Genomic DNA, 14,551 nt, shown 5'->3' with positions numbered 1-14,551 from the left:
GGCAGTTCACAAATGGCAGAGGTCACCCCCAAGCAGAGCAAACACTATTCCTGCTACCACCCATCCACACTCTCTCATAGCTTTACCCACAACATCTCCATCTTGCCTAGGCCAATTCTCAGAAAAAGCACACGGTTCATCATCAGTGAGAGGGTGTCAAATCAGGTAGAAACACTAAGTTAACATGGAGTCTTTAGTCCAAGAAGAAAAAAAAAATCCAACAAATAAAGAATGTGCATTTGTTACCTATAATGGCTTTTGAGCTGCAGAAATGGCTCCTATTGCAGGAGAGCCTTGCACCTAAGTAAGGCATTCTTATTAAATGTGGTATGTTCTAGACTGAATGACATTGTTTTGTTTTGACATTTTACAGAAAGTTTACTGAATGGATTATTTTGAAGATCCACATCCATCATCTAAATGCTTGTTCAAGCAAAAGAGACTCTGACCTCCTTATGACAAGATATCAGCAGAAGTAGCTTAGACACATTTGGTTCAAAAAGGTTTGATAGATAATTCTGAAAAGAAATCTTATTTCCCTTCAAGGAAAGGAATAAAAAATTCGAGGCTAGCAGCAATTCTTAGTAAAGAACAATGTCCATCACTTCCAAGTGACTAAAAGAGACTGGGAAGTGTTTAAAAACATTTATTCTTATGTTTAATATGAAAAAATATCAGCAGTAATTTGCATTTAAAAGAATGCCATAGAAACATACTTTTGGTGCCTTACCCAGTGCAGAATTATTATCTTCAAACATGGGCATAACACAAGAGATTTTAACAAATAATGGGTGATAAAGTAATTAGAAAAAGTAGAATTGCTTTCAAACTTTGAATTAGTAGTTCACACCTTCCCTGAGTAAAAATGTCTAGAATGTCTTCTGCACTTGGTTACGCTATATATGTCAGAGCTTGTTTGCTCATAAAATTTTTCAGACACACCTACCTAACCATGACACAGCACGTCATCTTAAAAAATGTAAAATTTTAGTACAGGAAATGAAAATAATTTTTAAACACATTGTGATATTTACTCACGCAAAAAGTCATCATACCAGGAGACTATCACGAGCATGTCCTAGTCCAAAATCCCGTTTGCTTTGGCAAGAGATCATGGCTTTTGTGCAGTTACTGTAAGACCCATGTTTCTCTATTATTATCACGTTCATTATGTTGTTTGCCCTGCTAGCAAAGCCATCATATCCTCAGTGTTCCCAAGTGTGTGCCCTGTCCTGGGCCTTGCAGGTGCCTGATGATAAAAGCCCTGGAGATGGCCCAGAGGGACTGTAACCCATGCTCTACACTAGCCTGAGAACATACCCTGAAGAAACAGGACAAATGTCACTTGTATCTGAATTGCATAACCCCTTGGGCCTAGGGGTTACATTTTGTCTTTATAAGCACTTCAAGCTCAGTGGACTCTCAGCCAAAGAGTTAATCAAACTTACTTGAGCAAAACAAGGAAAGAGGCCTCAGATCTACACAGCCTTACCCCATGGACTTAGCAAAGTCTACAGCAGTAAACTGGACTGATATGTAATGACTGTTCTTGGAGCTGACATGAAGAGTCTCCCAAGGATTGTCTCTGAATTAATTCTTCCCTTCTTTCTCCTTCTCTGTCACTTCTCCTTACTTTAAATCTCATTACCTTGGCACTCTTGTCAAGATAGTTTGGGAACTACCTTCCCAGAAAGCTACATTTTTATTTCACTGTTTTTTAAAAAGTTAGACATTACCTTTTCTAAAGGGCTTTCTACTCGGGGTATGCTGATCACGGGCATCTGGGCCAAATTATCCATATGTGAATGTTCGTGTTCTGGCTGACGTCCTCTGAAGTTATTTACCACACAAACAACCTAGAAGGGATTACAAGATAAACAGAATTACTAAGGAACATCTTTTCAGTTTTTTTAGCTTTGATCCTGACATCCATAATAAGGCAGAATTGACACCAGCTTTAGTCACAGCTTACAGCTGAAACACAGAAATGTGAAGTTCATGTTTTACAGAAAATCCTTAACTAATATTTCAAGACAAAATATTTTAAACCAATTTATTGTGACACATCATCCTCAGAGAACCAAAAAACCCTCTCAACTAAAAGCAAATCCATTACCAAAGCTAAATAATACAATACCAATTATTAGCAATGTCGTGAATAGGTATGAAGAGCATGTACAGCAGAATACGGCAATAACCTTTAAGTCCTATGAAGGACCTGTGCCATTTAAGTTTTGAACAGCAAACTTTCTCAAATGCACAGAGAAAGGGAGAATAAGAAGACAAGGATCATCCCCAAGTTTAAACGAAACTCTAAACCTGCTCAGGGCAGCTGTGACCCTCACACAGGGATTTAGGAATGTGATATATACCAGTTTGTTAGTGTTTCTACTAATTCAGACACTCAGCTCAGCAGCAATGTTTGCCTACTGTGTCTTGTTCAAAACACAACTCAATTTGATGTCATGCCACTCGAAGGAGTTTATGCAAGACACATGACAAAATGTGAGGAAAAAATGCCAGGACAGATTTTTATTCTGTTCTCTTTAATGACTTTAAAGGCACAAACTTCTTCAAAATGAACAAGCAAAAGTAACTCCTGGACACTTTGTGTGGAACATTTGGAAGCATATTCTAAAGGAGACTTAATGTTACCTTCAGTTTTCTCAGAGAAAACACCCATCACAGATCTTGAGAACCAAGAATCAAACTCAAAAGTGTTTTCATGGGGAAAAAAATCAAAGGTGTATTGAATACTATTATAAGCTGCCAAGCAAACAAACTTGCAGGCAGTTTACAACAGGAACTATTCTATGCCATAGTCTTGCACTTAAGTTATCACTGATGAATGGATTAGTGACAACTGACACAGTCACTAGTCACTGTGCCATGTGACTAATATCTGATTTTGAAACACAGTTCCAGAAAAGAGAAAGGCTAAACAAAGATTTTTTTATACAGAATAACAAAATTTCAGTGCAAACCTAAATAAGCATATAAGAAATCCAATGGGGTTACTTTAAATCAAAAAAAGAAATGCTACTGATTTTCTGATCAGTGTATGTATCAACATACTGAATTTAATTCTTTATACATGAGACCATGACTAGTCTAAAGGGCATGCACTTCACAAAGTGGAGCTTGATGCCAAAAATTATCAGTTGAAATGCCACAGTCTGGTATTATAAGTAAGTCAACAGAGATAATCTGATCCATCCTTTCTTGACTTCACATTTCTGAGTGTATTTAAATACAACTAAGGAAGCTGATAATTAATTAAAACAAAAAATTACAAACCTATTTTGTCATTTAGTTGTTTGAAAAGCCAAGGCTCCCAATATCTTTTTAAGAGATACAAAGTTATACACTGTTGGTTTTTTTCAAGCAGAAGTGACAAAGATGCACACTTACCAAAAATACTGCTATAGATATTCCTATTATAAATCCTGCTATTACATCTGACCAGTGATTTCGATACTCTGCTACTCTGTTGATTCCAGTAAGAAAAGCCAAGCACATTAAGCCCAAACACAGAACAGGTTTTGCAAGTCTTGTTCCTCTGGCTTTTACTGTGTTGGTGATATACATCTGAAAATTAGATAGGAATAAAGTATAAGACTGATGGATATTGCCCACTAACTGGTGAATAAAAACTTTACATTTCATTTGAACAGACTGTATATTTGGATTATTTTTTCGTAAAGAAACAAAAAAGTAGAATGCTAGATAAAGTCATCACACCTTTTTCCTAGGAATATAGAAAAAGAAAGATAATACAGCAAAAGTACATTTCATGTGAATTTGAAAAGCCCCCAAAAGAGCAAGTGAATTAGACAATTCTATCCTATTAGTCCAAATATTTCAATTCATTTATGCAGAGAGGTAAATAGACTGATTTTCCACTGCATGGTATTGACAATAATAGAAAAAGATCTTTACTCTGAAAGGAACTACATCAAGTCCTGGCTTTTATTAGCAGATAATTTCTTCCTCATATACAGTTTCTCCACATGATCAACTAGAGATTTGTCAAAAAGCAGTGAATATTGAACTGAACGCCAGCATCTACTTTCATAAATAATGTGTAACAGTTTCAGTCAGTGCTGAAGCAACACACCCCTCTACTTCACAGACGGTGACTGAAGATGTTCTGTACCAATCCCCCCCAGCAAACAAACCAATCCAAATGTGGAAACTTTTATGCATCAATCTGCCCTGCTCGCAGTATAACTCTCTCTGTACAATACTACTGAATTAAAAGCACTGCCTGATGACAGAGCAGCTCTTCTGCCCTAAGGGTACATTACTGACTACTAGGTTGAAGCCAGCAAGCTCTGATAGGCCAGTGGAAGATATTAGTATCAAATATTTGAATTCCCAGTCTCTTGAATCTTGGCAGTAAGGTTGCTTGAAAGGTCTCTCCTGAAAAATTATACTTCAACCAACAATATTTTTGAAAAAAACACAACTTTCTGCAAAAGACATTTCTTCAGTTAAACTACTGAAAGCCCTGAACCCATCACATTTAGAGAGAATTTTTAGATTGAAGAATTCAAATGTCTTCTATGGAGTTTCACTAGAGACTCCAAGAGTGTAATGCAATCACTTTGAACAGCAAAGGGAAACAGGTGCATTTGCACTGAAGAACCGGTACCTTTTTGGCCAACAAATCGGCCGTCCCTTCATTGCTGGCTTGTTTTGGTTTGGGTTTTTTTTTGTTGTTGTTTGTTTTTATACTAAAACTTCAGGTGAATTTACTGGGTAATCAGTTATTATGACAATAATTCAGTTAAGAAGTTTAGGAAGCATGGTTACAGTTAGGATAAATTAAGTGAAGGAAGTAGTGGTCAGAGTTTGTTTGAAAAGAGCAACATCTGACAGTAATTTTGTTCTAAACACTAGAGAAACATCCATAACTTAGAGGATGAATTAAAGCTTAATCTTAAAATCACAGCAGAATACTGCAACATGTACATCTTCAGTGTACTTTACGTAATGAACAGCAAATCAGTGGCAAGCTTTCAACTAATGCAGACAGAGCAAAGGTTTGTATTGGGGTGTATCTCTAAACCACATTTCTCTTCTGTCCTTCCTAGACCACTTCACACGTAACATTTCTCCCTTTGCTGACTGTTCTTTTATCTTAGCTCCTTCTGTTTTTGCAGGTTAGTCTTACCATGTGCAATGCTGCTAAAACAACTGCAACTCTAATTTACAGCCTAAATTTTAGCCCTGCTGGTTTTCTTCAAGCTACAGACAGAGCACTGCATGCTGAGTTACTCAGCAACCCTCTATTTTAGTGAGTCTCATTGTACTTCTGGATATTACCACTATTATCCACATCCACACAACATGTTAGAACATCTGGTGCTAGGGAAAATACTCTGAATATGCAGCAAGATTACCAAATTTCAAACACAGCTTAGGTGAGGTTGACACAGGGAAGTTGGCAGAAAGTTATCCTGCACTTAATTCTATATTACGGCATATTAAATCAAAATTACTACTGAGAAGGAAAAATAAACTCAAAAAAGTGTAGCTTGTTTAAAGCAGGTTATGGTGACATATTTCAGTTATCTGTAGAGTACCTGGTCATCACCCAAGATTATCTCAATTTTTATGAAGTTAAAACACATTAGAATTCAAATACTTGATTCTGCAGTACTTCAGCCAAACTTCTGCATTTTTTATACAAAGCTAACCTGAAGAGTACTCTGCTGAAAATTATTAGCATCTTTTTACAATGAAGCATGTCCTTCAAATCTCTACTCAGACAAAGCACTGAGTAAGCAGAAACAACTGCAGACTCATGCTGTGATTCATGTGAGTATTAAAGACATCCATTTGCTGAGTACCTGTATATGGAGGCAAGATTGTCATGTCTAGTCCATTATTCAAAACAACCTGAGGCTTCTGCCAGCATAGGTACCATTTCTATCTTTTCTTTAGAGAACAAACAGCACTGATGTTAAGAATAGTATTATGTTAAAATATTATTAAAGAGTCAATAGAAACAGGGAAAACTTTTCCTGAAATAGTATAGCAAGAAGTCTGTACATTTGCAAAACTCTACATAGCAAATGTAGACTATTCCAAGGCAGGATTCATAGATGTCAATTTTTAAACACTACCTCCTGCAGCTCCAGTACAATATATTAACACAAGTAAATTCAGTCAAAGATCTGATTTGCACTAAGAATAAAATATAATTAAACAGTTGTTTTCTTCTTGACTCTGGAAGGAAAGCTATAAACCAGCACAGTCAGTGCTATGACAAAGAATAAATATCTTGAAAAGAGGACAAGATTCTTCTTCTCTTACTTTTCATAAATATTAAATGCAAGAGCAACAAAGGAAAATAGCTCAGTGATTTAAAACATTAGTGAGAATGCATGATGGTATAAGTTTTTACATGGCTAAAGATGTTTACTGAACAAGTTCATCTCTGTTCCTTTCAACTACCTAAATTGGCAGAGGAGGAATCTAATTAAAGAAATATTTTGAAACAGTCAGCAGCAAGAACAACAGCTAAGATTTTGTATGTAAGGTCAAGGATTGATATAGTAGTTAGGATTAATTTTGCAGTCTGCACATTCTCCTGCAACATCAGACCAGTGGTGAATCTTCTCCTTGCAGAACTTCTGCTGTTGTTTTTTAATTTTTCATGAAATAAGATTTTAGCACAAAAATATATAAAGGTGATACCAGCAAGTAGATACTGGCAGAGAGTCATGTAAGGAGCTGGATGTTATCTGAGCATTCTATATACTAATATTTACTATATTTTCAAGAAAAAGCCAACATTTGACCTTCAGTATTCAAGATACTGGAAGTGAAGTCTTCAGAGAACACCATAAATTGAAAGCAAAACTTAACTGAAGTGGTTTTGAAGATAGGTATTTGAAACAGAATCATCATTATCAACATCAAAGACCAAGCTATCTATGAGATATCTGGCATGACTGTCTCAGGCCATAATATAAGGAATAATCATAGTGTTGGCACTTAGCTTGTACTGGGAAAGTTTTCAAAAATTTCATGTTGCAAATCTGATTCATATGAAGTACGTCCTAAATCTAGTGCAAATAAAAAGAGAACAGGAATTATACGTCAAGTGCAGAACAAAGTGGCCTCTTGGACTATGTTGTAAACTCTTCCTAATTGTCATCTTCCAGCTACCTTTAGGCTCAGTGACACAAATATCTATGCACACAAACACACATGTAACTGGTCCCAGAGTCTCATTTTAGTTAGAGTGGAGCTAGTCATCATGCTGGGTGCATCAGCCAGGAGGGAGGCTAATTTTCCTAGCTGATTTCATCAGCGTGGGGCTCAGGGATGTAGGTAGGAAGATCCCCTCTGTGCTGGCTGTTTTGGTTGTCCCTGAAGCAGATGGTCTGGGGGACTGACAAAGAGACAGACCAGTCCGTTAGTGGGTAGAGGATAATGACTCATGAAGCAACAAGCAGAAAGAGGAAGGAATCACTGTACAGGCACCTATCCCAGGCAGTGCTCCAAATATAAATGATCTCATGTGTTGTTTTGATTTTATAATGTGCTAACATTAAAGAAAGAATATTGAACTATTCCAGTAATACAAATGTTAGAGATGTTCCATCTAAGGATTGCACAGCTTTCAATATTCATCTTACCTACAAGAAAAGTACGCAAAAAACTGAAAAAAAGTAGCTGGCTTTAGTAGATGGTAGTCTAAAACCAGGTTCTCCTTAAGTCTCTAGCTTTCCCCATAAGCTTGTAGTAATTATTGATGACCGCAGGAAAAAAAAACAAACAGCTTTCAAAGTCAGGGAACTGGGTTGGCAAAAGGAAGAAAAATGCTGGACCTTACTATTAAGTTTCCCACTATGAGCTCCCTACAGCTGTAATTCTAAACAACTGGAGAAGGAAAGAAGTATCCTTCAATGCACCAGGACTGGCAGATAAACTCAAATATTAATTAAAGCTGATTCAGTCTGCACAGGTTGCCATATTGAGCAACTGAATTCTAACAAAGAACTGACTGACAAGAATTATCTAGAGATCTTCAGATAAATCCCTGGATCAAATTGTAATCATATTTTACTGTTCAGCTTGAAATAAGCTAATACACTCAACATAGGAAACCCATGTACTGTACTAGTTTCAAGGGATACTTCTACTTGCTGTACCAGATACTGAGCAGCCAAAAGAATCCTTTAATTTTTCAATATCCTAACAAAAAATGGAGAACACCACTGATTTGTACGGTGGCTCTGCTACTGTTTTTCCTCCTGAACACTGCCAAAAGCCTATCAAGGAGTGGCCTGTCATGCCTCCACCAGCTTCCCATTGAACAGTTGTCAGACGGGCACTTCCAGACGGAGGAGAGGAGAGACCTACACCTGAAGACCAGATCAAGGAGTGGCACTGAGCAGAATGTCACCATGTTGTGAGCACTGTAACCTTGCTGTCTTCTCCCAGTGACTTATAAACACAGTAAACAGGAAAGACAATACAGCAGAATGTCAGGACCAAGAACCTTGCAGAAAAGATGATCACAGGCCCAACATAAGCTCTCTAGTGAGTAAGAAATTGTCAGCTTTACCTGCTAGCCCTGCCTGAGGCTGTAGTTGAGGCCAAGGGTTCAAGTGCAAAGCAAAAGAAGCAGCCTACAGACCTAAGGACCTGTTCCTCTATCATTACAAATCCAAAGTCAGTCTGAAATGTATGCAGTAACACCAAGGTCAAACACTACCCTGCAGACAGGTTGGCTGCCAACTGCTCTTGTCCAATGCAATAAGACTAAAACAACAAAAAGGGAAAATTTTAAGACAAATTTTAATCCATTCTATAAACTACAACTAGCAATGACCAATCCCCTAGATCTGCAGTTGTTAGTCACAACTTCTCATACTTAAATCCATGGGAATATACTGACTAAATCTCCATATATCACTTTGAAATCTTATAAAAAAAGATTCATGACTTCTCATTTGAGTGTCTCAGTTGTGGAAAAAAAACAAGTATGTACGTACTTGACTGCTTCAAAATTTACCTCTAATTGCTCAGGCTGTGTTAGCTTACACATATCAAAATGTGATTTATACAAATATATTTCACTGAATGAACTTGAAGTGTTTGCCTTTATACATATTTTAGCAGATGTTGTTCCAGCTAAGAAAGAGTGAATTGCAATGCTTATAAAAAGTGAAAGCTGATGCAGTCAAACTATTAAAACAACTTAAGCAAAAACAGACAAACAAGAGATCAAGACAAGTTGAGCAGACCCCCAAGAACAAATCCAGGTAGCAGCCAGTTTGTTACTGATTTTGGAAGATGTACAGTATTTCATTTTGAAGATTCTGGTACAGTGGGAAAAATAAACCTGTGTCTGAAGAAGACAGGTAATGCATCCTTCAAAGTGTGTGTCAGGATCAGGATTGAGAAAATGTCTAACCATAGTGCTGCAATATTTCCATTGCTAAATCTTCATAAGTACTGAGAGAAAGTAATGGAGGCAAACATTACAGAAAGGTCTAAATATTAAAAATAAAAATTGTTTGAAAAAGACTGTACTTTGAGCAGGAGGGAAATTCAGAGTTACCATAGCAGCCACCCACTCTCAAAAGAGGGGGAAAAAAGGAAGACTCAAGAACCTAGATGAAAAAAAAAGCTATTGTTAACAAGGCAATACACAGAAATGCTAGGTGATAAGGACATGGGTGCACTGAAAAGGAACCAGATAGGGGAATTATTAGATAAATCCTAGGCTTTTTTTTTCCTGCTTTTTTTTTTTGCTCTTTTTTTTGCTTTTTTAATGCACTGATCGGTCAAATCACAGAAGTCTGACATTGTTTTCTTTGCTCCCTCAGAGAGCAAGGACTCTGGATCAGCTTGTTGGCTGTTTATGCCTTTAAGCTGGTTTTGTTTTGTGCACAGCTAGATGAAATGTTCAGGGAGGACTCGATAACAATCCCTCCTTCTCTCCCAAATAGTTCTGTTAATGAAAAAACAAAGTACATTTTGTATCAGAGATATGTTCATTAAATACAGCTATGTAGTATATGGAGATCTTTATGTCCATGCTCTCAATAAATGTTGAACCACAGCTCAAACAAAGACTGGGCTACTGTTTAAAACTTCCACTCCAGTAAACAGTGATGATAAATTTGTTATTCAGGGCCAGCTACCCTGATAAACATCATGACAGTGTAAGGACATGATCCCAAATATTGGAACATTGAATTCCTTTCCCTGGTGTGTAATAAACAGTATTTTTAGCTGCAACCATGCAACAGGATTTAAAAAAAAATAAAAATAAAAATAAATAAAATGAAGGCCTGCCAACATTGCATCAGGGTTCTAAATTTGCAGGCTACGACTCAGCTGGTACATCACAGCAATTCACTTTATTAGGCAGCTTACAAGAATTCAGAAATCCTGAAAGCAGTTTATAGTACTTTAGTTAAACAATGAGAGTGTCATGCATCATGAAGCAATACAGTAATGACACAGGATATATTCATTGCTGCAGTTACTGAAAGACTATAATGTCATGAAACAGATCACAGCAGTTTTAACTTCTGATGTTGCTAATTGTATATTGAGCACAGATAATATGATGTTTGCATAAAGTGCTCATGCTCGTGTCAAAACCCATCGACAGTAGGTGTTAGACCTTACTAATGTCCACTTCTTGTTTCTAAAATGTATTAATACTATTTTCCTTCCTGCTTTGCAGTAGTTGATTTCCTTTAGTTACCATGACTCATGGCAACAGTGGAAATCCAACTTCACAGATGGATGAGAAAAACAGGAGCAATTGAAATGAAGAATGCTGAATGCTTTCTAAAATAGCTTGAGCCAAATTTAGAGGTATGTTTCAGCAAAGCAAAGCCTTAGATATGTCCCCAAATAAAGACAATAGTATTAGGAGTCTTAAGCATGCCTCAAGTTAGAACAGAATTTTATTGCTCATCTCTTATTTGCAGATAACACTTGTCTGGTCACTAACCAATGATCCACATCTCTTAAACAGTTCTCATAAGGAACTTTTAGTAAGTGTTACTGTCAGTGCTGCAGATTTTAAGCAACTGCTTCTAAAACCATATTCAGAAGCATGGAGTTGGCACACTGTCTGTGGATGGGTTTGGGATCTTTGCTGGCAAGTATCAGTTTCCAGATCAATCAGGAATTAAGTCAGCTCCTTAAATATATGCTCTAAAGCAATACACACATACGTAAATGTACATCCATACATATGCAAACATACATACACACACACACACATGCATAGACAGGTCACTGTTCAAATATTGAGGGAATGCAAGGGGTGACTCCTGCAATGACCACAGAGGTACACAGACACTTGCCTAGTTTCCCATGGACACTATAAGGGCAGCCCTGGGCCCATCCAAAGGGTACAAAGGACTCTGATCACTAGCATAGGTCAGGTAAGAGACTATCACAGGCATGTGTGAGGGACAACTTTGGTAAGACTAGGATGTTCTTCTGCTTAGACTAGAACAATGTGCACTCCAAATGAAGCCAGGGAGTACTGCAGTTACTTGAGTGAGATTCATTAGTCACTCTCTCCTGCCTCCTCACAATTCTCATTAGCCTCTACAACAGCTCTGATTCCAGGCAGTAAACCTCAATTTTTATCCCAGCCCTGCTCATCATTGCCTGTGTCAGAGAGGAGAGACAGAGAAGGGCTGGATCATCTTGTAGCCCATTTCACTGCAAAGTAAGAGCCAAACTGACTATGCACAAGCACTGAGGTACCTATAAATACCAATTCTGGTACCTAAAGACAAGTACAGATCTCAGGAAACCTGTGGAGACCAGAAACTTATATACAACCACTCTTCTGCTTCATGCCACCATGGAACACAGACATGTGCAATTCTACTAATCTGTGCTGGGTTAAAACATGGAAAAGAACCACTACCAGTCATGAGCAATCCCTACCCTTACTCTTTACCACCCAACAAAGTGTTCTCCCACAAACTCTGAAAATGAGGAAACAGTAAAACAAGAACCTGGTTATCCTAAATCTATAACCCTTTTTGGACAACTTGCCCTCTCTCAGCATTGCCTTAGGTGTCAAGGCTGAGAGAACCACTATATTTGTAATTGTCAGAATTAAGTCTAATTAATCAAATTCTCAAAGGCCTTTAGGTTTATATACATAAAATCAGCCCACAGTTGTCTTATCTTCTCCCCATTCCTCCCTCCTCCCCTCACAGTGCGAGCTGTTTGCTCGCAAAAATAAATTGACATGAAACAGTACAATATACTTACAGCCAGATACATAGCTGCATATATGCTTAGTGCTGCTTCTTTGGATGGGAATGTCTTTCTGGCTTTCATTATAAGGTCTGGATTTCCAGTACAGGCATGTACACTACTGATGAACTGCGTATACTGTTTACATCCAAGTGCTGTATAGTTGGGTTTACAAAGTGCAAGAAAATGTGGTGCAAGATTCCCTGTGACTACTTGTCCAGCATTTACAAAGATGTCCGTAGCAAAGAGTCCAAACGCATAAATTCCTAAAGAGGGAAACAAAGAGTTAAATTTTCTGACAGTTTCACTCCAGGGCAACATATGATAATATTTATCATAGTTATATACCAGCTCCTTCAATTTAAGAACATGAAAAACTCTCACATATATTGTACTCTAAAGATTCTGGCTCACATTGGAGATGGTATTTTCCTACAAAACTGCAGCAGCAACACTGCAACTTACCCAAACACCTGACCTTTCTCCATCCTTCAAAGGAGCACACTCACCTCCTTTGCAGGTAGCCCACTTACCTAGGCACCCTAGCCATTAACCCCCACTGCTCAGGGCAGCTAGCTATAGCGGTACCTAACTTTCGGCCATGTTCACTAAACAGAAGTGACAGAGGCAAATTTTTCACCTTACAAATCTGCTTGAAAACCAAGGAAGTCAGGCTCTGATGGAGAAGTAACTTGAAAAGCAGTAAGATCTATATGTTTGAGGAGCTACTTATGCTAAAGAGTTTTTTTTTAATCAGACATATCATCAAAGCACTAAGCACATGTACTCATTCATTAGAATAGAAATGCATGTATCTGATAATTTAAAAGAAAACAGATTTCTGCCATTCTGAGGTCACTTTCTATCCTTTTGGAAGCAGAGAATAAGCTCTGGAAGGAAAAGCAAACACAGCACCCTAACAGGAAAGCAAAGCCAGTAGATTCATGTTCCAACTCCTCCTGAGCTACAAATTTCCTGTACTTCCACAGGCAAATCACCTTGCCTTTTTCTATACTGCAATTCACTGTGAATACAGCACAAGTTCTAGCAGTTCCAAACTTCATGGGGCACCATGAGGACTTTAATAGATGTAGAGCACAGCAAACATGATGTCAAAGAAACACATGTATTTCTAAAGGTCAGGTTTTTCCTCAGCAAAGCTAGAGGACTGAGGATGATTACTGAGATCCTGACTGGTCAGCAATGTCATGCTAACATTAATTGACCCTGAGCTGCTAGCCACTGGTGAGCAACTCATTGTGCCTTAACAAGGCACAGAAGGGCCTTTCAGCAAGCCCTGTGGGTGTGCACTGCCCCAACATAGGTGGTTACATCACTTCGTGTGAGCATAACAGGTAGTGATGCCTCAGCTGGTAGAACAGTGTGGAGGTCATTGTTCACCCCTTCCCTTTTTTTTTTTTTTTTTTCTTTCTTTTTTTTTTTTTTCTTTTTCTTCTTTTCCCCTCACCCCCCCTTCTGTGAGCAAGGAGGGCCCACCAAATGGGAAGGAAATGTGGGCACCGATTACACTCAGAGCAACTGGAGCAGGAGGAGCTCCTCATCATCACTCACAATCTCTTCTGGACCTATCAAAGATAGTCTCATTCTTCATTACTTTTAGCACTCCTGTATGACAGTGAGCAATCATGCTCTTAGAAGGCAGGCATGGCAGTTACACAAACACTGCAAATACAGACACAGCTGCACCAACCCTCCCTCCCCCTGCAAGTGGGGCACACAGGAGGATTAGTTGCCACAAGGCTTCACAACCATGAGCGAGAAGCAAACAACAGAAGTGGGACCTGCTATGGCATCCCTCCACATATTCAAAAGCAACCTCTGGGAATATTCAACAGACATTTTGAATGGTGGTACTTCTCCCTCCAAATACATTTACAATAAACTAAATCAGAAGGACGACATCCCATACCTACTGAAGTCAATGGGGGAGTTACTGCTGAGTTCAGTGGAGCATGGATTCTGTATGGTTTCCTATTCGAGACTTTAATGCAATCTCCATGCTAAGAAAGTACCTAAACCTGGCTTCGCTTCAAACACACATTTGTAAGCTCAATGTCTTCAACTGTGGCTGCTTTGTGTGTGTGTAACCAAAAGTGAACTTTCAACTACAGATACAGCACAAGGGTATCTCTGTTCTCCATGCTGCTCTAGGCCTGCTGGTTGTTTTTCCCTCTTGTGGTCCCAGTTTCTTCTATTTTTCTTGCTTCTTCTGCAACTATTTTTTAATCCAACCTTCCAAGAAGCTTCATTGGCTATCCAAAAG

At 38.2% G+C, this 14,551-nt stretch overlaps 1 protein-coding gene across 8 annotated transcripts in view; it reads right to left on the bottom strand.

The window, feature by feature from the left end:
- The window catches only part of PLPPR5 (phospholipid phosphatase related 5), a 204,369-nt gene that overhangs the window by 9,261 nt on the left and 180,557 nt on the right, over positions 1–14,551 (bottom strand). For 7 of the 8 annotated variants that reach the window (XM_051624545.1, XM_051624544.1, XM_051624546.1 and 4 more), the window contains 3 exons: positions 12,283–12,533; positions 3,412–3,588; positions 1,737–1,856 (listed from right to left, as the gene is read on the bottom strand). In XM_051624545.1, coding sequence (XP_051480505.1) covers positions 1,737–1,856; positions 3,412–3,588; positions 12,283–12,533 — 548 coding nt within the window. The remainder of the gene's footprint in view (positions 1–1,736; positions 1,857–3,411; positions 3,589–12,282; positions 12,534–14,551) is intronic. The other variant, XM_051624551.1, reaches the window with a different exon arrangement.

Source organism: Apus apus, chromosome 7 (assembly GCF_020740795.1).
Source record: "Apus apus isolate bApuApu2 chromosome 7, bApuApu2.pri.cur, whole genome shotgun sequence".
NCBI lineage: Eukaryota > Metazoa > Chordata > Aves > Apodiformes > Apodidae > Apus > Apus apus.
The sequence above is the reverse complement of the archived record's forward strand: the minus strand, read 5'-3'. Positions and strand labels throughout refer to the sequence as shown.